This window comes from Notolepis coatsorum (genome assembly GCF_963971535.1).
Source record: "Notolepis coatsorum genome assembly, chromosome: 2".
Lineage (NCBI taxonomy): Eukaryota > Metazoa > Chordata > Actinopteri > Aulopiformes > Paralepididae > Notolepis > Notolepis coatsorum.
The window spans coordinates 190,099,512-190,122,647 of NC_140166.1; the positions used below are offsets into that span (position 1 = coordinate 190,099,512).

A 23,136-nucleotide genomic window follows, 5' to 3' on the forward strand; every position below is an offset into this window, starting at 1 on the left:
AGTTAGGAGTAGGGACAGGGATTATGAGTAGGGAGACAGAGGGATTAGGAGTATACAGGGAGATAGGGATTAGGAGTAGGGAGACAGGGATTAGGAGTAGGGAGACAGGTGTTAGGAGTAGGGAGACAGGTGTTAGGAGTAGGGAGACAGAGGCAGGATGAAAAACTTGGTAATACTAATAGTGTTATTTTGATGTGTTGTGTTGTACCACAGAGTAGCCTAAATAACTAAATAACATATTTTCAAAGCAGCCTACGATGGGCACTATTGACATTATGTTGCGCCCATATTTAGGGTTCTGTGTTGCAAGGATTACAGTGTCACTAGATGCATTTAGTCACCCATTCGCCTTACTTCATTACTTTGTCACTACTGCCCTCATGTGGACATGTATGGTGCTGTTTTTAGTAGATGGTTGTAAACTAGCAGTCCTATTTAATTTAATAGGCCAATAACAAACAAGCTTCTAAAGTCCTTCCTCTGCTATTGAATTTTCTTTTGGTGAGGCAAAATTATAAAAAGAAAAAAAAAGCTAGAGTGGGGGCAAAGTTTAAATTGCAATAAATATCGACATAACCCAAACTATCTGGACTGAAGGGGTTAAATAACACAATTAAAACAAAAACACAAGATTATTTAGTTTATTTATTACAAAGAAGTATAGTAAATTACATAACACACACACATATCAATAAAACAATTTATGGAAATACATTTGCATAATATGTAACAGCATTTTTAAAACAAGCACAACATTTGTGATAAACTGCGACCAATTTGGGTGAAAAAAAACACCCAATTTCTACTGCTTCCTGCTGCATGGGTAAGTTCTTTAACCTGAGCACAGTATTCTTTATGCAATTATTTAGTGGCAAAAACCAGTGTTGTAGACTAAGGATAGCTGGTGTACAGAATCCTGTGTCCGACGGACTTACGGTGTACAAGTAATGTATTTTCATTGCATCTTTACCTTTGATCATTTTAGCGCCAGCATTTGGAAAACTAGTGTGATATTTGGTGTGAAGCATTGGCGGATGTGGCGGGCACAGGGTTTGGCCTAGCAACCTTAATACAAATGATGACTATAGATAAATGGTTTTCACCAACAATCTATTTGTCAGTAGGCTTGTGTTGTCATGGGTAGTAGTTGTAGGAGTTACGAATGATAAGGTTTGTGAAGAAAGGGAACCAGTCTTTGACAATAATCATAGGGTGTGTGAACCAGGGATAGAACATCTCTGGTAGTCTCATGGCTCCAGCAGCGATGATGCTCAAGGCTGCATCTGTGGCAGGATAGGCTGGTGCATTTATAACTCCCCTGAGACAAGAAAATAACAATAGTAAATAATAATGCTGTACTTGAAGTACTACTGTGTGTAGAAATCCTTTATGATATTTTTCTTTTAAGTGATACAAAATAATATGATTGATTAGCATTTGATTGAATTGAAAAAATACATCCCCAAACTATAAACTGTCTTGTACAAACTACAATGTGCTGTCGGTGGCCGACAGCTTGTATATCTCTGAATGGCCCGAATTCACCTTTTGTGACCATGCCCCTAATCAGAGCCGTTGAGGAGTAGTTAATGGTCATGGTTTATAGTTTGGGGATATGTGTGAGATTATGAGCATCATTAATCATAATTAATCAGCATGACCATCGTAAGTATAAAATCCATGCAAAACCCAACATGTCACTTCAAAACTACATCTGAAAATTAGGTTGTTTTTCTTAATTCCAGAATTCAAGTTGAACCGTTGTCCAACAGCAACAACGTTATAGCTACAGTTGATAAAAAAATATTTTCCTTTTGACCTCATTAATTGATTCATCTTTTAAATGCTATCATAAGATTGGAACATTTAACTCACTGGACTTTCTCCATAGCTGATTGAGTATCAATGAGTCCCAGGGTGCATATAGAGATGGAGACGTTGCTCTCCTTCAGAGCCAGCTCGTGCTGCAAGGCCCCAAAGAACCCATTCAAGGCAAACTTGGTGGAGGAGTAAGGAGCCACAAATGGGTTGGTCATTTTACCTGGAAAAACAAAACAACTCTTACCAGAAACTAAGCATTCTAACAGATGTCTCTATGACAGATAAACTGTACCTCATTGTAAAAACAAATATATATTATTTTTTCTCCTCATATCTTTTTATATTCAGATCTAATTGTATTGCCTATATTTATGTCTCTCTACTATTACCATGCCCATACCCGTACCTCCCCCATGCTGCTATAATGCCTGAATTTCCCAGAGGGGATCAATAAAGGAATATCCTTATCTTATTATATATATATATATATATATATATATATATATATATATATATATATATATATATATATATATATATATATATATATATAATATAAATATTGTGGCAGATATCACCCCCCCCCCCCTCTCATGGACATGTGAAGGACAGGAGATATTATTGCCACAGAAGGAGTAGAAACAATTAGGTAGCTGATTAGTACTGATAGAACACACCTGTGCATCATTAGTTCACCCACATCTCACATGCACACACCCCAGAAACACACACTACAAAGACACTAGGTTAGTCAGAAGTAAGTTGAGTGGAGGTGAGGTTGGGGTTGTGACATAGAGAGAGAGATTGAGATATTCGGAGTTGTGTAAGGTGAGAGGTAGTGAAAGGAGAGGTAGTGAAAGGAGAGGTGAAGGCGAGAAGGTGTTCCTTGTGTACTGGACCCTAGACCGGCTGAGAACCCCCCTTGTGTACTGACCCTGGACCGGACGACTACCCTGAGTATTGAACAATCCCTTTTTGTGTACGAGAGCCTGTTTTGTGTTTTTGACCATCGGACTGTATTATGACCATTCTCTTGCCTATCGAACTGAATTCTGCGCTTATTCAATAAATATTCGTATTGATTGATATTGCTCTTGTGTGGACATTCGAATTTGTTTGTATTTGAACTGAGTCTGAACCCCACCAGGCTTGTCACAATATATATATATATAAAATAGTGGAAAAGCAATTGTGCTGTACAAACGCAATTGTGCTGTACAAACATCCAAGTATAGGAAATGTAAAGCTGCAATAACAATAACTGACATTCACATTTTCAAAATGTCTTATTCATTCATTCAATCTTTATTTATACTCGATAATATGTCTAACTCATGGTGTCCTACTTGAACAACCCCACGCTACCAGTCTATTGTTATTCCATCATTTATTTTAATTGTTGACTAAACCTGGCCCACACTAGTAGCTCTGCCTACTTTATAAAACAAATATAAAATAGAGATCATTATTGTGGTGTCTAAACGGTATTCTGTTTGTAGGTGTATACCTATTGTATATTATAGTATATAGTATCTTGTTTAACAACCAGGAAATGCCGGGAATCTTTTTTGATCCCCCCCCCCCCCCCTCCGACCCCCTAGATCACCAGAGGGAGCTCCACAAATCATATTAAACCCAGATTCGGCTCAAACAAGGGACTAAACACGTTTCGCAATTATGCCACATCAATGTGGAACGCCCTACCCAAAGCTGTAAAGGAATGTGAATCACTAGTCACTACCCACTTTCAAAAACACTCTCAAAAAACACCTACGGGAGACTGCTATTCGAAACTGGCCCCTGTAAATGTCCTAACACAACCCCCTCCAATGTACAGTAAATTACCAAGTATGGTCTAGTCAATATTCCAATGTACAGTTTTGCTTGTACAGTTGTACAGTGTCCCCCACCCACCCCTCCTACCCAACCCCCCCCCCCCCCCCCCCCACCCAACCACCTCCAATGTACAGTCCCCCCCACCCCCCCCCCCCCCCACCTACCCAACCTCCTCAAATGTACAGTTTCTACGTCAAATGTATACTCTTTTTTCTGGACTCTTTTCGTATCACAAACAGTACTGTATTTGCAAATCTGGTATGTCATAAATGTATAGATGTAGCAGTACTGTCTATCTGTATGTCATGTATGTCATATATGTTACGATGAATTGAAAATGGGGGACCCTGATGTAAACAAGACGAAAGTCTTTCTCTGGTCTGCATCCCCTTAACAAGTGTATGTATTGAGCTGTACTGTACTGTACCCATTCTGCAATCTGTTAATAAAGTTTTCATTCATTCATTCATTCATTCATTCATTCATTTTTTTTTTTTTTTAAACAACATTGTGCCAGGATGGCAGTTTATATATGATGAGGCTTTCAAAAATATAGTTTGTTTATAGTGGTGACTTGCGGCAACCTAGTGGTCAGAAAATAGTTATTGCAGCTTTAGTAACAAACTGAGTGGTAATATAAAAATTAATAATATGTATAATAGTTTTTTATACTTTTGGCGACCTCTAGCGGCTCAGGTGTGCATATTTTTAAATACAATATCCTATTTGTTGCCTGTCGATAGCCGTTTCAGTTGACATTAATATCAATACTCTTCCAACTATATGCACAGGTCAAAGCCATGATCACAAATCACTGTTCATCAGTCTGTAATTGTTCTTCTTTCTTTAATTATTTCTTCTTTTTCTATCTTTATTTTGATCTTGTATTTTAGGTGATTTCCCCTGATTTTACCTTTTTTCTTCTTTTTTTTAATCTTGTTGTATTATTACTTTTAATCTTGTTAAGTTCAGTATTAAATGGATAGTTCCGAAGAATCAAGCATCATAAATACATGACGATTTATTCTGTTGTGTTTGCAAGTTGTAGTGTGGATTAATTAAAACTTTTTTTGATACCGGTCCGGACCCCGAATGCTGCCTGTCTGAAGCTTCACTGCTCTCTCAGAACACATGCAGAACTTCCGACCACGGGTCTATGTAAATCAGCTAACAGCTATGCATAGATTAAACTACTGGCAGGCATTTCATACCACTTCATGTCAAAACATGCAAACTATCCCTTTAACTGGAGCTGATGTGTTGGCCTTCTGGCTACACCAGAGAAGACTCCATTGCAGTAATCCATCTCTAAAGCAAGCATTAATGAAGTCAGCTTGCTTTACAGATTGGATTACTGCAATGCAATACTTCAGTCTTATCCTTTTTAAGTTGAATAAAGTTCTGCGTCATCCATTCGTTGACGTCAGATACAGTTGATCTGTAGATAAATGGGGCTGGGACCATCTGGTGTGACAGTCACACACAACTGCATATCATCTGCATAGCTATGGAAACAAATGCAGTGTTTACCAAAGGGCCCAGAACACACTCCTACGCAGACCTGTCTCTACGCCTGTATGTCACAAAGTGCCTTATATAAACTGTACCAAATCTGGACACCCGCAACCAACATAGTTTGAAAGGAAATGTGGCATTAACCTTGAATTGGGTGTGTACAGAGTATCACAAAAATGTCTGAACATTTATGAGTTATGCAGTGATGAGTGATGAAATTAAATTATTAAATATTTTTCAACAAATGTCCAGTTCTTATTTATGAAAGAGAAAAGGAATTGGGGGTAACAATAATATAATATTATATATTCAATATGTAGTTAAGGGAATATAGAGTGTGTCCCCAGAATGGAGTACTTCACATTTCTACACAGATCTTGTTATAAATAATCCTTAGGAGAGTAATGTGCTACAAACCAGTTGCTTTACTACAGTATACATGTGGCCTTTACCGAGGCAAAGCAAACCTGATTCTGATGTTGACCTGACAGTGAATGACCCAAGTTGTTCTGTCAGCTACAAGATGAGTCATCAAGCATAATTCAGTATCCAATAGTAGTTACGCAAAAACCATAAAATATCTCTTTGTCAATATACTCAATATCAGATATTGTGACGTTAATATTGTTTAAATGCATGTTAGCATTTATTAAACTTTTTCACAACATCTATAAAACGCTAATACATGTTGAAAAACATTGAAAAACTTACCAACAAGAGATGAGACAACCACTAGTGATCCTTTACTTTGCTCAAGGGTGGGCAACGCTTTCCATGCCATCTGCACATAGCTGAAGAAATTGACCTTTGAAAAAGCCCACACACACACACACACACACACACACACACACACACACACACACACACACACACACACACACACACACACACACACACACACACACACACACACACACACACACACACACACACACACACACACACACACACACACACACACACACACACACACACACACACACACACACACACACACACACACACACACACACACACACACACACACACACACACACACACACACACACACACACTCTTCAGTGCAATCTCTACAGTTTATATACGGGTACCTGGTAGAGGTGGAGTATCGTTAGACTGTTGTACCTTCATCAGCCATCTGACATGGTCCACGTCTCCTCTCCACATGGTGTAGGGACTCGGTCCGATGTGGTTGAGAACCAGGTAATCCAGCCCTCCCAGCTGCTCCACTGCAAAGCTCACCACTCTGTCTGGGTCTGATTCCTCTGCCATGTCCGCTGCTATGTAAAGAGCTCTCTGGGCCCCCAGGCTCAGGCACTTTTCCGCTACCTACAGCATAAGCCACGATTATGTCTGTATTTGATTATGATAACATTTTGTCCATGCATGCCTCTCCCCCCACCTTAAAAAACCCTCACTGCTATGTATCCTAGCACACTATGTTTTATCACTGGAGATACATTTCTCACTCGCCATTGTGTTTTGTATGAAACACTTCTTTAACTAAGAGAAGGGATATGCATTGCATTGTATTTACCTCAATCAATCAATACATTTTTATTTATATATATAGCACATTTACAACAGTTGACTGTACCAAAATGCTTCACAGATAAAACATAAGAGCAAAAAAGAAAATACATAATACAAAACATATACTAAATATAAAAGTGCAAAAACAAATAAGTGCAGGGGTTCAGATAGAAATGAAAACAAAATAAGAATAAAATAAAGGAAAGTGCAGTAGAATACAAAATAAGGGATAAAAGGACTAAAAGTAACGACCTAGGAGGCAGGCTCAGCTCTGGTCAAAGATAATAGATACATCTTAAGCTGCATGGGACTTAAAGACCTCAAGGGTCTGGGCTGATCTGATATGGAAGGGGAAGCTATTCCACAATTTAGGGGCGGCTATGGAGAAAGCTCTGTCCCCTCTGGTTTTGAGCCTAGACCTGGGCACATGTAGCAGCAGTTGGTTGGCTGACCTTAGGGCTCTGGATGGGGTGTGGAGACACAGGAGCTCTGTCAGGTACTGTGGGACAAGGCCATTTAGGGATTTAAAAACAGTTAAAAGTAATTTCAAATCAATGCGGTGACGGACGGGGAGCCAGTGGAGTGAGGCCAGGACTGGGGTGATGTGCTCACGTTTTTTTAGTGCTGGTGAGGAGTCGGGCAGCCGCATTTTGGACGAGCTGTAGGCGGCGGAGTGATGCCTGATCAATGCCAGTATAGAGAACATTGCAGTAATCCAGCCGAGTTGTTATAAAGGCGTGGGTCACTCTCTCCAGGTCGCACTGGGAGAGGTAGGCCTTGGTCTTTGCTAGGGTTCTGAGGTGTAAACTGTTCCTAACCACTGAGCTGTTTGGTGAATTTGAAGGCACTATCAAAATTCACTCCGAGGTTTCTAACAGAGGACCGGATGTTTGAGCCCAGAGGACCTAGAACATTTGCCAGCGGGACTGGAGAGGTATCACCAAATATTATAATCTCGGTCTTGCTCTCATTTAAATTGAGGAAATTCGCACTCATCCATGCTAAATACCTAAAAGGCTCTGCTTCTAAACGTCCCTATTATCTGTGCTCCTTGATTGCGTTTAGATACAGCCCATATGGTACTAGTCACAGGATTACTTAGCTTTAGATACACCATGTGAAAAACTGGTTTTGAATATTATGCCCTGTACAAATGGAATGAACTACAGAAAACCTTGAAGTTAGAATGTTTCATTCCGTTAGAAGATTTTAAACTCTTTTTAATATTTTAGATGTTGCTTGTACTTGTTTCCTTTGATACACCTTTTTGTTGATGTTCAACTGAATCGTTGTTTGAATTGTACTTGTTTGACTTTATGTTTTGACATGTCTATTGCACACAGGTATATTGTACTCTTGGAAAAGAGACCTTGGTCTCAAGAGATTCAGTTTAAATAAAGGACACATTTAAATAAAAAAGAAGAAGAATAAAGATTGGACAAAATGCGTCAGTGGTTATTCAAAATCCGCTCAGGTAAAAAGACTATGTGTATTTGTGTACTTGTGTATAAAATATGATTCACTGATCCAACTGAATTCTTTATCTTTTTCCCCCTTTCTTTTTTCGTTTTTCTCCCATCCCAATGTTAGTTGTTATGCCAATTCCCAATCCCCTTCCTGGTCATTGCGCACTCTACCCCCTACTGTCGGTCTGGGAGGGCGGAGACTATCACATGCTTCCTCCGACACATGTGTAGCCTTTTCACCTGGCAGCGCGGACTCTCACTGGGAGAGTGTAACGTGTGGAAGGTCACACTACCTCTCCCAGATCCTTCCCTTGCTGTGCAGGCGCCCCGACCGAACTGTAGGAGTCGCTGTTTACAACGACCAGGACCCACCCACGCCGGCTTCCCACCCGCTAACACTGCCAATTGTGTTAGTATGGACGGTCGGCCAAGCCGGAAGCACCACAGCCGGATTCGATCCCACTGGCTCTGTCGTGGTAGACAGACGCTTAGTCCGCTGCGCTACCCGGCCGCCTTGATCCAACTGAATTCTAGCTGCAACCAGTAGGAGGTAGCTTTATGTCAGACCATCCATTTTTCTGTAAGTCCAACCTTTAACCCGCTAACCATCTGTAGTGTGGTAGTGAAAGGATTAACATTATGTAGTGTGGTAGTGGAAGGGTTAAACCTTTGTCGTGTGGCAATGAAATGGTTAACATTCTGTATTGCCGCAGTGAAAGGGTTAACCATTTGGTAGTGAAAGGGTTAAAAAAAAGTGAAGTGCATTGTTGCGTTGTGAGGGCCGTGAGACCCTGAGACGGCCCAGTGGGCCATGTCCCCGCCAAGGACACCAGGACGCTACAGAGCAGGGAGGAAAACCTCAACTACTCGTAAGGCAGAAAACACAAGGTCAAGGCTGCCACCAATAATAGGTGAAAATTCATCAATGATCTATATGTCACTGTATGTATGCCATGTATTCTGTTTCAATTCCTAAATTACGTGAGATATTATTATTATTAACTACAATTACTCAGCACATTGTAAAGTTTACTGACCTGCTGTAACACACCCTCCCTCCTTGCTGTAATGACTACCTGGGCACCAAAGCGGGCATAGTGATAAGCCATTTGTTCGCCTATACCTGTACTGGCCCCAGTCACCAACACACGGGCTCCTTTCAGAGATCCTGAAACACAACAGTTGTAAAACTTGCAATAGTGATTTTATTGTGTGTATTTTATACTGCATGTTTATACTGTATTGTTTATTTTCTATTTTATTTTAGGTACAGCTATACCAGCACTCACAGGTTCAATGTTTTTTAAGGCAGCCTGTATCAAAAGCAGACATGTTTCGGACAATGTCCTTCTTCAGTGGTATGGCTAGCCTATATACTGAACTTTATGGGATTACAGCACCCAGTGTAAGAACTTGTGAGCGCGGTCTAACTTGACTATAAAGGTACAGCTATACAAAACATTACACACAATACACCCAACACATTACAACAGTATTATGTACAACAGGAGAATGTTTGACACAATCATATCCATATTTACAGAAACCATAGGTCTTGTCAATGACCCCGTTATATTAACTGTCCTCATGGCTTGTGATCACTACACACGGCGTGCACTATAATACAGTTATTATTGTTCAGAGAAAACAGGCCATAAAGCCTACCATGTATTACTGGTGACTGAAGCAATCATTGGTAGCAGCCAGGACCTATGTACCAGATATTGCTGCCTTTCAACATATAGCTACCGATTCTTGGTAGAAATGGGCAATCATTTAGTCAGATAACAGTTCGTAGAGCAAAGGGCACAGTGCTTTGGTGTGTTCCTTATCACACGCATACTGTAGTCATATCAGATTCTATCTATATTAGAATACCATTCTAATATAATTGTATCGCTTGAACATATCTTTGCTATGCAAGGCTGAGAAATGAAAGAATATAGAGAGGGAGAGAGAGAGGGGGGGGGGCAGAAAGAGAGATTCAGATTCAGATTCTTTCTTGTCATGTTGGGAATACTTCTTATACCATCTTTGGTCTTGGTTCCTACACCGTGCAGTGCAACATCAATACAATAAGATCAAATATAAGAATAGGAAGAAATAAATACAAACAATAAATACAAGCGACAAAAAAGACAATACAAGTGGTGTGAAGTAGCAGCAGGAGACAACGTTGAGGTAGCTCGGAATACAGCTCTAAATATAGAAGTCCCATATAGCTCTGAGTGTAGTACAGTAATCACAGTGTGGGTGTGGTGTGTGGTGTGTGTGTGTGTGTGTGTGTGTGTGTGTGTGTGTGTGTGTGTGTGTGTGTGTAGTGTGTGCAATGGGCAACGTGGTGTGCAGCAAATGAGCATGTGTGCGTGTAGGTTGTTTTCCGTGTCTTGTGTGTTGCGTATGTCAGTTTACATCCATGTGGGCGTGTGTGAGTGATGGGTGGGCAGGCAGCAAGCTGTTAGCGGTATTTGTTCATGAGCCTGATTGCTTGGGGGGAAGAGTGATGGAGGGAGAGAGAGGGAGGGAAGGAGGGAGAGAGAGAGGGAGGGAAGGAGGGAGAGAGAGAGGGAGAGATAGAGGGAAGGTGAGGGAGAGAGAGAGAGAGAGAGAGGGAAGGAGGGAGAGAAGGAGGGAGAGAGGGAAGGCGAGGGAGAGGGGGAGAGAGAGAGAGGGGGAGACAGAGAGAGGGAAGGTGAGGGAGAGAAGGAGGGAGAAAGAGGGAAGGCAAGGGAGAGAGAGAGAGGGAGACAGAGAAAGAGAGGGAGACAGAGAGAGAGGGAGATGGGGGGTAGCATTATCTATTCAACAAAAAGTTAAATTTTAATCTGCTATGTAAACACCATAATATTGGCTTATACTTCAAACCCCCAGTTTACACTGAACTTGGGAAATCTGCTTTTAGCTTCTGTGCCCCCGACACGTCAAACCTCAATACCTTAGTATCTTTTGGACAGTTTAAATCGTTAATGACCAGCCATTTCATTCCAGTCTGTCGTTTTTTATTGTGTGCTCTATTTCCCTATTTGAAATGAGAGTTGCTCTCAATGATTTTTTAGACTAAATAAAGGTTGAATTAACCCATTTTTGTTTTGATTTTTTTTATTATAGTGTGAATTTCTCCATACTTCTCTTGGCAGAGATTGAGGTGTGGCCAGTAATGGCAATCCCTCCCCTATCTCCACTGAACTCCAACCCACACATCAGACCAAAACAAAAAATGTAAACAGTGCAATGCCAAGTTGTTGCTCTACTATTACAGATTCTACATTTAACACTGAGGTCTCATTTGACCATGGTTACAAATCATAAACAGTACACACGCGCACACACTATAGGGCCTACACACGGTGGGCTTCTTGATTACAGATTAACAAAAATAATTATATGTATTGTTGTTAGTTAAAGTGGGAGCATGTCTATGTTCCCCGGGTCCTATGTTCCCCGGGTTCTATGTTCCCCGCTTTGATTGATTGATTGATTGATTGATTTTAGACCACCAGCCCTGATTCCAAACTCTAAAAGGTAAACGGTACTCTATCCCCCCCCCCTCACAGTGAGCTGTGGTGTTCCACAAGGAAGCATACTAGGACCGCTACTCTTCCTAATTTATGCAAATGACATGTCGTCAGCCTGTGACTGCAACCTGTTCCTGTTTGCGGACGACTCAGCCCTGCTGGTCTCTGACAAGAACAAGTTGCAGGTTGAAAAAACCCTCAGCACAGAACTAGGCAAAATCTGCATATGGCTCGCTGATAACAAACTATCATTACACATGGGCAAAACAGAGTCCATTCTCTTCGGTTCAAATAACAAACTCAGCAAGACCGACGGCTTCTCAGTTACAGTGGGTGACAATATTGTCACAAGGAAAGACGAAATTACCTACCTGGGTTCCATCCTAGAGGCAAATCTTTCCTGTGACAAAATGGCATCCAATGTAATAAAAAAAGTCAACCAACGAACTAGATTCTTGTACCGGATCTCCTCTCTGGTAAACAAGAATACCCTGAAGACTCTGGCAGGAGCACTCATTCAAGGGTACTACGACTATGCGTGCACCTCATGGTACCAAAGCACCTCAAAGGCGCTTAAAACAAAATTACAAACATCACAAAACAAACTGGTCAGACTACTACTTGACCTGAACCCCAGAACCCACCTCACCCCTGCCCACTTTGACAACCTAGGATGGCTTAGAGTAGACGACAGAGTACAGCAACTTGCAATGGGCCTGGTCTACAAGATACACTATACGACCAGGGTACCCATGTACATGTCAAAATACTTCCCAAAGGTCAGTGAATACCACAACCACTACACCAGAGGAAGCTCAACAAATCATGTAAACCCAGATTCGGCTCAAACAAGGGACTAAACACGTTTCGCAATTATGCCACAACAATGTGGAACGCCCTACCCAAAGCTGTAAAGGAATGTGAATCACTACCCACATTCAAAACCGCTCTTAAAGAGCACCTACGGGAGGCTGCAATTCGAAACTGGCCACCGTAAATGCCCAAAACCCCCACCACCTCCTAATAGACAGTCTCCTCCCCACCGCATATTCCCTCCCCGCCGTATGTATATTTCTCTCCCACCCACCCACCCCCTCCTAATGTACAGTCCCCTCCCCATCATATGTATATACTCTGTCAGGATCTAGGGGTAACAGTACTGTATATTTGAATACCGTTTATGTCACAAATGTATCAGTACTAAATACCTATATGTCCCTATGCCATAAATGTCATGTATGTTGTGTATGTCATAAATGTCTATATGAATTGAAAATGGGGGACCCTGATGGAAACAAGACAAACGTCTTTCTCAGGTCTGCATCCCCTTAACAATTGTATGTATTGAGCCGTACTGTATTGTACCCATTCTGCAATCTGTTAAATAAAGTTTTCATTCATTCATTCATTCATTCATTCATTCATTCATTCATTCATTCACCTTAACCAGTTCGAAAGAGGGCCTAAGCTTAACCATTCGAAACAAGGCGGACATTAATAATTAATCAAATAATTTTTTTTTATAAAATGTTCAATCTATTAATCAATCAAAGCGGGGAAGATAGAACCCGGGGAACATAGGACCCGGGGAACATAGGGATGATCCCGTTAAAGTCATCTCTAGGGTGAATTCAGGCATTATTGGGACATGTGTAGTAGTCTATTTTACCAACACATTGTATATTTCTGAAATTCTATAACCAATGAAAAATATGTATACATTCTTTTTCACCAGATATGACCATAAAGGCAGTTTTTATATCAAAACACTTTTGTTTTCTCTCATGTTTTAACATTCTCGAAGTCAACTTCCTGTCTGTTTAACTTTCTGTTTATGCCGCGTTCACGTTACGTGGGAAGAAGCGGAAGAACCAGCTTCCGACTGGGAAAAACCATTTATATGGGATTTATTTATAGACCCCGATGCGTTATTTCTAAACCTAGCCGCATTTCTGACTGACGCTCTCTGATTGGCCACTGACGCGTTTGTCCAATCGTGTGACGAGCTGTGTCTTTGCCCATTTCCACGTCAAACAGCCTGCAAACTACCTGGCGTTCTATCGCCATGCTCTAAGACAAACTCTAACCTTAACCAACTTCGAAAGAGTGCCTAAGCTTAACCGTCGAAAGAACTTGCCGTCACGCTCTAAGACAAACTCTAACCTTAACCAACTTCGAAAGAGTGCCTAAGCTTAACCAGTGTAGAAACAGGCGTCGGCCAATCAGAGAGTGTCTTGCCAGAAATGCGGCTAGGTTTAGAAATAACGCCCGATTATCTCCCACTTCGCGTCACGAATTGCGGAAGTATGGATGTGGGCGTTTTATCGAGTCAATGCGGCGTTATTTCTAAACCTAGCCGCATTTCTGGCAAGACGCTCTCTGATTGGCCGACGCCTGTTTCTACACTGGTTAAGCTTAGGCACTCTTTCGAAGTTGGTTAAGGTAAACTCATTGAAATGCAGTTAGGAGAGGTAAGGTACGCAAGGGTGTTAGACGATGGGAACTTGTTTATAGGATGTGTAAGTGTAGTGCAGGTAGAGAAGGCAAGGGAAATAGAGAGCATTGGCCAGGTGAATGTCAGTAGAGTAGTGATAGTAGGGGAGAAAAGGGATGGTGGTTGCAAGGGGGTGATTAGTGGTATTCCAATTAAGGTTAGTGAAGAGCAGCTGTTGGGAGAGTTGAGGAGTGACGAACGTAATGGGAAAGTTAAGAGTGTAGAAAGGATGAAGAGAGGGGCAGAGAAGGAGGTGACAGGGACGATAGTCATTCAGTTTGAGGGTGAGGTTAGTCCGAAAGTGATATTTTTAGGGTTTTTGGCATATAGGGTTAGGGAGTTTGTGCCGAAACCGTTGAGGTGTTACAGGTGCCAGGAGTTTGGACATATAGCTAAATTGTGTAGGAAGGGGCAGAGATGTGGTAGATGTAGTGGGGAGCATAAGTATGGGGAGTGTGAACAGGGAGTGGAGCAGAGGTGTTGTAGTTGTGGTGGGAAGCATAGTGTAGGACTGTAGGGTATTGGGGTTGTGAGGCGATGAGACGAGAGGTAGTGGTCCAGCAGGTGAGAAGGGAAGGTAGGATTTCATATGCGGAGGCAGCTAGGAAGGTAGGACCGGGACAGCAAGACAAGGGACAGGGGTTTAGAGAAGGGCAGTTGGCAGTGAGGATAGTGCAGGAGGATCAGGGAAAGCAAGAGAGGGAACTGGGTTTTAGGAAAGGGCATCTGACAGTAGAGGAAGTACAGGAGGAGAAAAGGAGGGTGTGGGGGGAGAAGTTGGATATAGTGGCCTTTGTGGCAGGAGTAGTGATTACAACGGCGATGGTTAGTGGTAGGACAGATAGGACCAAGTTGGTAGTTCAAGCAGCAGTGGGACACTTGGGTATGAAGGGGTTGACAGTGGAGGATGTTATAAGGGAGTTAAAGAGGGTGGCTGATCAAGTAGAGTTAGAGAAGGGGGGTATGTGTGAGCGAGTAGTTCAGAGTCAGGCCGCGGGAGGGGGACTCAGTCAGGGGGAAGCAGCGTTAGCTGCACTTCAGGATGGTGAACGCAGAATGGACATTGTGGGAAGTAAAGGGGGCCAGAAGATGGCGGTATTGTAAAGTTACGACCGTGTCAAGCTAGAGGAGGTGGCGGTAATGCACCCTGAAGGATGTGCCAACCGCCAATAAAATCAAATGAAGAAGAAGAAGAAGAAGAAGAAGAAGAAGAAGAAGAAGAAGAAGAAGAAGAAGAAGAAGAAGAAGAAGAAGAAGAAGAAGATTAAGGTTAGTTTGTCTTAGGACTTAGAGCATGGCGATAGAACGCCAGGTAGTTTGCAGGCTGTTTGACGTGGAAATGGGCAAAGACACAGCTCGTCACGCGATTGGGCAAACGCGCCAGTGGCCAATCAGAGAGCGTCTGCCAGAAATGCGGCTAGGTTTAGAAATAACGCATCAACGCGTGAAGGCTTCCTTGTAGCAACCATCTATATATATCTATGGTAGCAACGAGATGTCCTCTGGTTCTTCCGCTTCTTCCCACGTAACGTGAACGCGGCATCTATGGCTTGGGCATGCACTTTTAGAATCACCAGAAAGGCTTTCGAAATAGTGAAATGCCATGTTGGGCTCAATATTTTCAAAACAAATGATATGAAAAGGTTATGAAATGAACAAGAATGTGATAAAATATGTAATAAAAACAGAGCTCAGCGCATACATTTGATCGTAGAAATCCGTTTGTTTCCCCAATACCAAGATGGCGGCGATCTCGTGACGTCAGAGTGTCTTCGAGAATTGAATTGTTGCCACTAGATCTTACCTGTATCAAAAGTGGGTTCACTCCATTTGACAGCGAGGAACGCTACACACACACTAGCTAGCAGGATTTTAGTGAACGTTCTCATTTTGCAACAAAATAACCAGTGCTTACTGCTTAGTAATAGTAGTTAGAAAGGGTTAGTTCAACTTCTAAGTAAAAACGTCAAGCAGCAGCAATACACAACTGCATAATCTGGCTCACAGAGAAACCAAGGAGGGTGTGGGAGGAGATGACACTCCGTCATATGGCGTCATGTTGTTGGAATGTAACACATTTAAAATGTCCACATTTCCATTCAGTTTGGTCCCTCAGTACTCCATCAGCGCAATCTGAGCGTAGGTAGGCTGGAAATTGTTTAAGTATATGTCAATCATGATGAGCCTCTTTGGTATTAGATTAACTAGGAAAAAATGTGTTTGTGTTTTCCGTGCTCATTCTAAACAGGCGGAGTCTATAATGTTTTATTTGTATGGGTGGATCAAATGTACGTTTCTATAGAATAATGAAAATGGATGTTCGCAAATGTTGCGTTAGACATTTTTCAAATGTTTGAACTGTAGTTGCAGCTAGACCATGAATGTATTATAACAACCTACACGAACGAATCAGCAGCTCTGAAACACACTTCAATGCAACTTTATTGACACCCCGTCAGAGCACTGCAGGATTGCCCTTCAGTGGAACAGCTAGCCAGCCTGCCGTCCAGCCCATTCAACATCTAATAACCAAGCCAGCTGTACATACAACATAAAGGATCATCAACAGTTATATATGTATACAATGGCGGCCAAAATTGTGCCTGTATTGAAGTAAGTATTTCCCTATTTCACTTGTAAAACGGTTGCTAACGTTAGCGTGTTAGCCAGCTGCTGCTAATGGACGAGGTTAGCTAACGTCGCTGTAGTGTAGACTGATTGATTGATTGATTGAAAATGTTATTAACAGATTGCAGAATGGGTACAATACAGTACAGCTCAATACACACAATTGTTAAGGGGATGCAGACCAGAAAAAGACTTTCGTCTTGTTTACATCAGGGTCCCCCATTTTCAATTAATCATAAAAGACAGTACTATACTATACTTGTATGTCATGTATGTCCCTATGCCATAAATGTCATGATGTCATATATGTTGTGTATGTCATAAATGTCAATATGAATTGAAAATGGGGGACCCTGATGTAAACAAGACAAACGTCTTTCTCTGGTCTGCATCCCCTTAACAATTGCGTGTATTGAGCCGTACTGTATTGTACCCATTCTGCAATCTGTTAAATACAATTTTCGTTCATTCATTCATTCACACAGACTGACAAACCCCTGATGATAAACACAGCTCTATAGCTGTCGATCTGAAGCCGACTCGGGTTAGGTCAGGTGGCAAAGTTATAGAGCTATTACAGTGTTTTGTCTTTAACACTTTCAGTGCTCCGGTTCCTATTTACCCCGTTGAATGCCACCACCCACTTCAATGATAGCGTTAAAAACGCATAATCTATGTTTTAAATTATGGCTATGTGTCTAATCTGCCCGTCGCTTATCAATGACTTGTTTGCAGTCAACATTGTCGAAACAGATTGTTTTTTAATCGGTTCATATCCTTTTTATAGCATTTCGAAAAGCTATTGTTTTCTCGAAAATGTCAGGAAAATAGAAAGATTCTGTCATAAACCGCATTTATTAGAATATTCTCGAATACACTAGACACGTTGTCATTTGTCGGCCTATTTATGAATAGTTTTCAAATAAACGCTAGATTATCGATAGTATATGTGTACTTATGCACGCTATAGAAGCGAGCTGAGAAATCGATTCTCTTATTTCCTCAACAGCACACACACACACATACGGGACATGCTGAGATATAGGTCAAAACAGCTCCGATTACCCCAAGACTGGTAACATAGATTCCTTACCTTTAGATCAGATGTTCTCCAAAAAGATTATTCCAATTCCTGATCGCCATTCCAAACATCGATCGCGTTTATTGATTGATTATTGGCTGCTGTAAATATATATTCCAGGCTGCTTTCTATCTCACGATCACTTCCCTCTTCATCAGACGGCTCGCCAGCATAGTGGAGCCAGTAGGCTCCCCCCCCCACACATCCACCACACATCCACCAGTGTAATCGAATGGCCTGCAGTTACACAGGGATAGACGATAGGGGGCGGTATTTTCCCATCGGAGCTCCTAGAGGGGCTGCTGTACCAACAGGAGACTCGGTTGATGAAATATGAATTCAGATTGCTAATAAAAAAATAACGACAATTTGCGTCGTCTGCACTCAACGGGGGGCATGAACTAACGACATAACACGTCTGTGGCACTCAAAGGGTTAACGTGGGTGTAACGTAGGCATACAATATAAGTACTCGACTAACGTTACCAGCTGTCTAGTTAGTTTCTCGAACATTAAGTTGGGTCATACGTACCTTTGACGTAACGTTATCACAATCGTGTCAATCTGCACCAGTGAAGTCAACCTTGTGTTTTTTTGTTTCTTTAGTTTTTATATTTGTAGTACGTCGTCAACATGATCCAATACAAAGACAACAAAGTAACAACAATCTTGCATAATACAAAACCAATGAGCCTTGTGATGCCTTTTATGATTAATTGAAAATGGGGGACCCTGATGTAAACAAGACGAAAGTCTTTCTCTGGTCTGCATCCCCTTAACAATTGTGTGTATTGAGCTGTACTGTACCCATTCTACAATCTGTTAATAAAGTTTTCAATCAATTGTTAAAGGGGAACACCACCCTTTTTAAGAATGTTCACAGTGTGTTCTTCCTGCGCCCCAGAACAGTCCAATCAGCGCTTGTGAACACACACACAACTCTCTCCTAAAGCTAGAAATCAAGTACCCACCAATCGTCAGTGATGTAAGTGGGATGTAAATCTGGACAAATGGGGCTCTGACTTTATGATACCTTCAAATGTGTGTGTGAGCTACACCCAAATGAGGTTTATATTCTAGCATTGCTAAAAGGTTGAACCACATAAAAAAAACTATTTGAGTGAAAAACTCAAACAAACATCTTTGATTGTATTGCCTTATAAAGTCAGAGTCCCATTCATTGTCTATGGAGCTGCCTGCCAGATTACATCCCAGTCACATCACCGATTGGAGGGTTCTCTCTGATTTCTAGCTGGTATACCCAACCTCTACTATGCTCAACCACATAGTATGAGGTTGGGTTTTGATTGATTGATTGGGTGAAAAACCCATTGCCAAATTTATGCTCACCAATTTGGTGCAATATAAAAAACTTGAAATAACGTTGTTGCCGTTGTTATTACACTAGTGTGAAGTTGGTAGTGTGAAGTTATAATATTCCATTGATCATTAGTCAAGTGCAATGGTTATAAATTCCAGCACTGTCGCCATGCAAAAATGACATGACCAGCAGGTAACTTAAATCAGGGAAACCCTCATTTTGGCATGGCAGGTCACCTGAAAATGCAATCATGTGTCGGATTGCATAGCTCAGTTTGAGGAAAAGATTTAATTATAACCATTCCATTGCACTTTACAAACGATCAACTGCATATTGGGTTGGGTATAGCTATCTGATTTCTAGCTTCAGGAGAGAGTGGTGTGTGTTCTCAAATACTGACTGAACTGCCCTGAGGCACAGAAAGAACATTGTGAATTCTTGAAATGGGTGGCATTCCCCCTTAACACAGCCACGATCACAACTCTGTGGTATGATGAAACAATGCATTAGTGTACAATGTCAGTGCATAATATAGGATTGTGGCAGGTATGGATGGAATGAACTAAATGGTATTTGTTTCTCATGACGCTTATTTGGCATTTAATTCTAATCATCTGTTGTTTGTCTACCAAGATGTCTGTGTGTGATGATGTAATGGAATTATATGGATTATGGAATGTAAATTGTGTAATGTCTGTTTTGTGTTGTAGACTGGCCACCAAGGTGACCGTTGCAGGAGGAGCTCTGTATATTGTGTACGACTCAGGACTACTGGGAGACAGTGAGCAAGGGTCACAGGTCTTGGGGAAGGCTAGAGCTGCTATACCACCAGCCATAGATGAGTGGCTGAAGTACTTTGGCCTGGAGGTAAAGATTGCAGAGCAACATAATGAGGGGCGACCATGGCTCAGGAGGTAGAGCGGTCGTCTGGTAATCGGAAGGTTCCCGGTTCGATTCCCGCTCCTCCCGGGCAGCGTGTCGAAGTGTCCTTGAGCAAGACACTTAACCCCTAATTGCTCCCAATGAGCAGCTTGGCACCTTGCATGTTTGCCTCCGCCATCGATGGGTGAATGTGAGGAACAAAATTGTAAAGCACTTTGGATAAAAACGCTATATAAATGCACCATTTATCACAGCTAAATGTTTGTATTAGAGCATCCTTGTCTATTAATAATTTGCATTCACTATTATCAGTTGTGAGCAAGCACCCCCCCCCCAATATTGAAGTCTGTCTATTGACCCTTAATGATGATCTTTGTAGGCTAAACTGCTTCAGAAACCTAACAGAACGTGCAACTTTTGGGGAAAGACTCCAGGGACAGTCTGAATGAAACGACATGAAGTAGGGTTGGGTAAAAAAAAAAATTATTTCAATATATAAAACGGTTATATAAACCGCTCAAATCAAGCAATCTGATTGGTTCATTGCCATGGTATAACAACTATATACAGCGGCTATGCCATCGAATTCCTTTGCACAATTCAGTATCACACTACGGCTGAAAACAATCCAGCCAGCTGGTGGGGTAGAGTTAACGTGAATCAAGTGCTAGAACTCCATGATAGCCCACCTAGCTGTGGCTCAGAGAGTGCATTCTGGTCATGGAGCTATTCCAACAAGCTAACTGGCTAAAGAGCTAGCATTAGTTGTTACACAAGAGTGGAACTACTTTTTCTTGTAACGTTAGCAAAGATAATTGGCTGCTTGGTCTGAATGTACTAGTGAGCTCTAACCTCGTTCCCACTTTTATCTTCTCCATTTATTAAGAGCTTCTAATGCCATGTTAGCAGCTGCTACTCATAATATTGTCATAAGAATAGCATCTCTGCTGTAACAGGCTGTCAATATTCCTCTCACTAGCAGAGCTAAAAATAAAGAAGCTAGCGTGTACGTTGTATAGCACCCGCCTTGCACTAACTTAGCTATGTGCAGGCAGCCAGGAGGACCTATTTCCTACAAATGAATTATTAAATTATTAATAAAAACCTTTAACTTGGGTGTCTATAACTTTAATATTGTCATACTTGGTGACCTTTTTATAAAAGCAATAGCTCACTTCAGGCTGTGATATAGTGATTATATCGCGGCTAAGGGGGTTGTCTGCCCTCCATGAACAACGCCCCTTAGCTGTGATATAATAACCATATACCATGGCCTGTCATGAGCTATTGGTTACATATTGTATGTATGTATGTATGTATGTATGTATGTATGTATGTATGTATGTATGTATGTATGTATGTGTGTCAACAACTAGTGTGTTGGTCATGTTAAATAAAAAGTACATTAATAACTTGTTTTGTGATAAATTCTTAATGTAAACATTCATATTTTTAATAACGCAACAGGTTATAGGGTTCCTTGTATAATTTACAGCATTAGTTCTCGTGAGATTGATTCAGGAAATCGGTAGCGATACCCAGACCTAACGTGAAATCTGTCACCCTGCCCATGCAAGAGCTTTCATACAGTACATCACTGGAGTCTCTCCCCAAAAGATAACGTGTGCAGTTTCAAAAGCAGTCTTTCTGTACAATATGACGTCAACGAAAAAAGGGTCTATGAATAATTTATGACTGAATGGTTTCTAATCAACTGATTGTTTTCTTAGGCTCAGCTCCCAACTTTGCCCAAGGTTGAATTCTCCCCAGTTCAATCATGGAACTCTGGTAAGAGCTGGATCACCAGTTTTGAGTGATTATTGTCTTAAGTTCAAATAAATTATTGACAAGTAGGGAAGAATTAGCAAGGGAGAAAGAAAGTTCTTTATCGGTACAGTTAAATTGACTCGATTCGTTAACATGCCTTCATATTCACCTTCTGAAACAGGTTTGTTTTTAACGGCACCAATAAATTGCAAATAGTAGTAGAGTAGCTTAATTTGTCTATCTTACTAGTTGTTTCCAGGTCATGCACCATGGTTTAAAGACAATGTTGCAGCACTTCTTTTCCTCAAGTAGGAAATAATTGCAATGTCATACTATTGGTATGAGCTCCTGTTTGTGAGGTGACACTGTTCTGGCCAGAGAATTCAATTAGGAAATTATGGACATAAACATTGGCTCACTTCAGTCTCTCCAGGCTGATGCTGTTTTCAGTGATGGTTGATACATTTGTGGTCCCCATCAGTATAGGGTCTCATTTTGATAAGATGTTAGTATGTCAGTTTGTATTAAAATTAAAGTTGATAATTGTTAGGGTTTTATTGCCTGGAATTTATATATGTTTCTGTCTCATTCCACTCTAGGGGTGCGGTCGTCAATCTCAGCCCTTTCTGAGGGCCCCAGAAGAGCAAGTGATTACACTAACCAGGGTGTACAGTACCTGAAAGACTTCACCAAATAAATACAGTCACCATGGAACAGCTTGACCAAGCTATTTATCAAGCTATCTTATCAGTTTTTGGATGGGTCTCGACAGTCTATTCATGGTTTTTCGGACGGGTCTCTGCAATCACAACACAAACTTCAGAGTAAATATTCCAGCTTCTCCTCACATGGAGAGGAGGAATGCCCCACAGCAACCGGTTTGCATTTTGTTTACTTAAGTCAGTAATTTATTTGGATGATAAAGGAATCAAAAGTGCTTTGGAACATTCAATTGTCAAGCAAACCTTAAGTAATTATTTGAAGTAAGATTAAGATAACATCTCCAGTAGGAGTCTTTTTCTACATTAAATGGCAGTTAAGTTCCCTTGATACTATACTAAGTAACTTGCACCTAAGAAATAAGAAGGGCAGCAGTATCACGTTTTTAACGTGTATAATTATTATTTATCTCAACACCGTGGCTAATATATTTTGCTTGCTTACCGTCTTTGAACCAAGTAATCCGTATGGCATCCTTCTCATGTGTTTTATACAGAGAGAATGTATTGTTTTGTATATAATTTCACCATGTCTGGGTGTAAAATAAATGAATCCTA

General features: G+C 41.1%; 2 protein-coding genes across 3 annotated transcripts; one reads left to right on the forward strand and one right to left on the reverse strand.

Moving 5' to 3' along the window:
- Nucleotides 1-627: 627 nt before the first annotated feature.
- On the reverse strand, nucleotides 628-16,167 carry hsd11b1la (hydroxysteroid (11-beta) dehydrogenase 1-like a). Its single transcript, XM_084309305.1, has 6 exons — nucleotides 15,985-16,167; nucleotides 9,209-9,339; nucleotides 6,298-6,501; nucleotides 5,884-5,977; nucleotides 1,876-2,041; nucleotides 628-1,318 (listed from the first exon to the last, which is right to left on the reverse strand). The coding sequence occupies exons 1-6, from the start codon at nucleotides 16,067-16,069 to the stop codon at nucleotides 1,135-1,137; spliced, it is 864 nt and encodes a 287-aa protein (XP_084165431.1). The 5' UTR covers nucleotides 16,070-16,167; the 3' UTR covers nucleotides 628-1,134.
- A 46-nt stretch (nucleotides 16,168-16,213) lies between these two features.
- micos13 (mitochondrial contact site and cristae organizing system subunit 13) lies at nucleotides 16,214-23,136 on the forward strand. 2 transcript variants are annotated; one of them, XM_084309306.1, is made up of 5 exons: nucleotides 16,214-16,323; nucleotides 16,640-16,793; nucleotides 19,921-20,077; nucleotides 21,823-21,880; nucleotides 22,459-23,136. In XM_084309306.1, the coding sequence occupies exons 2-5, from the start codon at nucleotides 16,756-16,758 to the stop codon at nucleotides 22,554-22,556; spliced, it is 351 nt and encodes a 116-aa protein (XP_084165432.1). In that variant the 5' UTR covers nucleotides 16,214-16,323; nucleotides 16,640-16,755; the 3' UTR covers nucleotides 22,557-23,136. The 2 variants fall into 2 exon arrangements, with proteins under 2 accessions (XP_084165432.1, XP_084165433.1); XM_084309307.1 differs by having other exon boundaries at nucleotides 16,264-16,319.

Excerpts from the sequence above, each read along its gene's own strand:
- hsd11b1la (XM_084309305.1), bottom strand. The coding sequence starts at position 16,069 with ATGAGAACGTTCACTAAAATCCTGCTAGCTAGTGTGTGTGTAGCGTTC. Across the intron at positions 5,978-6,297 it reads ATGTCAGATGGCTGATGAAG|GTCAATTTCTTCAGCTATGT; the intron begins GTACAACAGTCT and ends GCTTTTTCAAAG. Across the intron at positions 2,042-5,883 it reads GGTTGTCTCATCTCTTGTTG|GTAAAATGACCAACCCATTT; the intron begins GTAAGTTTTTCA and ends TTGTTTTTCCAG.
- micos13 (XM_084309306.1), top strand. The coding sequence starts at position 16,756 with ATGTATACAATGGCGGCCAAAATTGTGCCTGTATTGAA. Across the intron at positions 16,794-19,920 it reads AAAATTGTGCCTGTATTGAA|ACTGGCCACCAAGGTGACCG; the intron begins GTAAGTATTTCC and ends TTTGTGTTGTAG. Across the intron at positions 21,881-22,458 it reads AGTTCAATCATGGAACTCTG|GGGTGCGGTCGTCAATCTCA; the intron begins GTAAGAGCTGGA and ends ATTCCACTCTAG.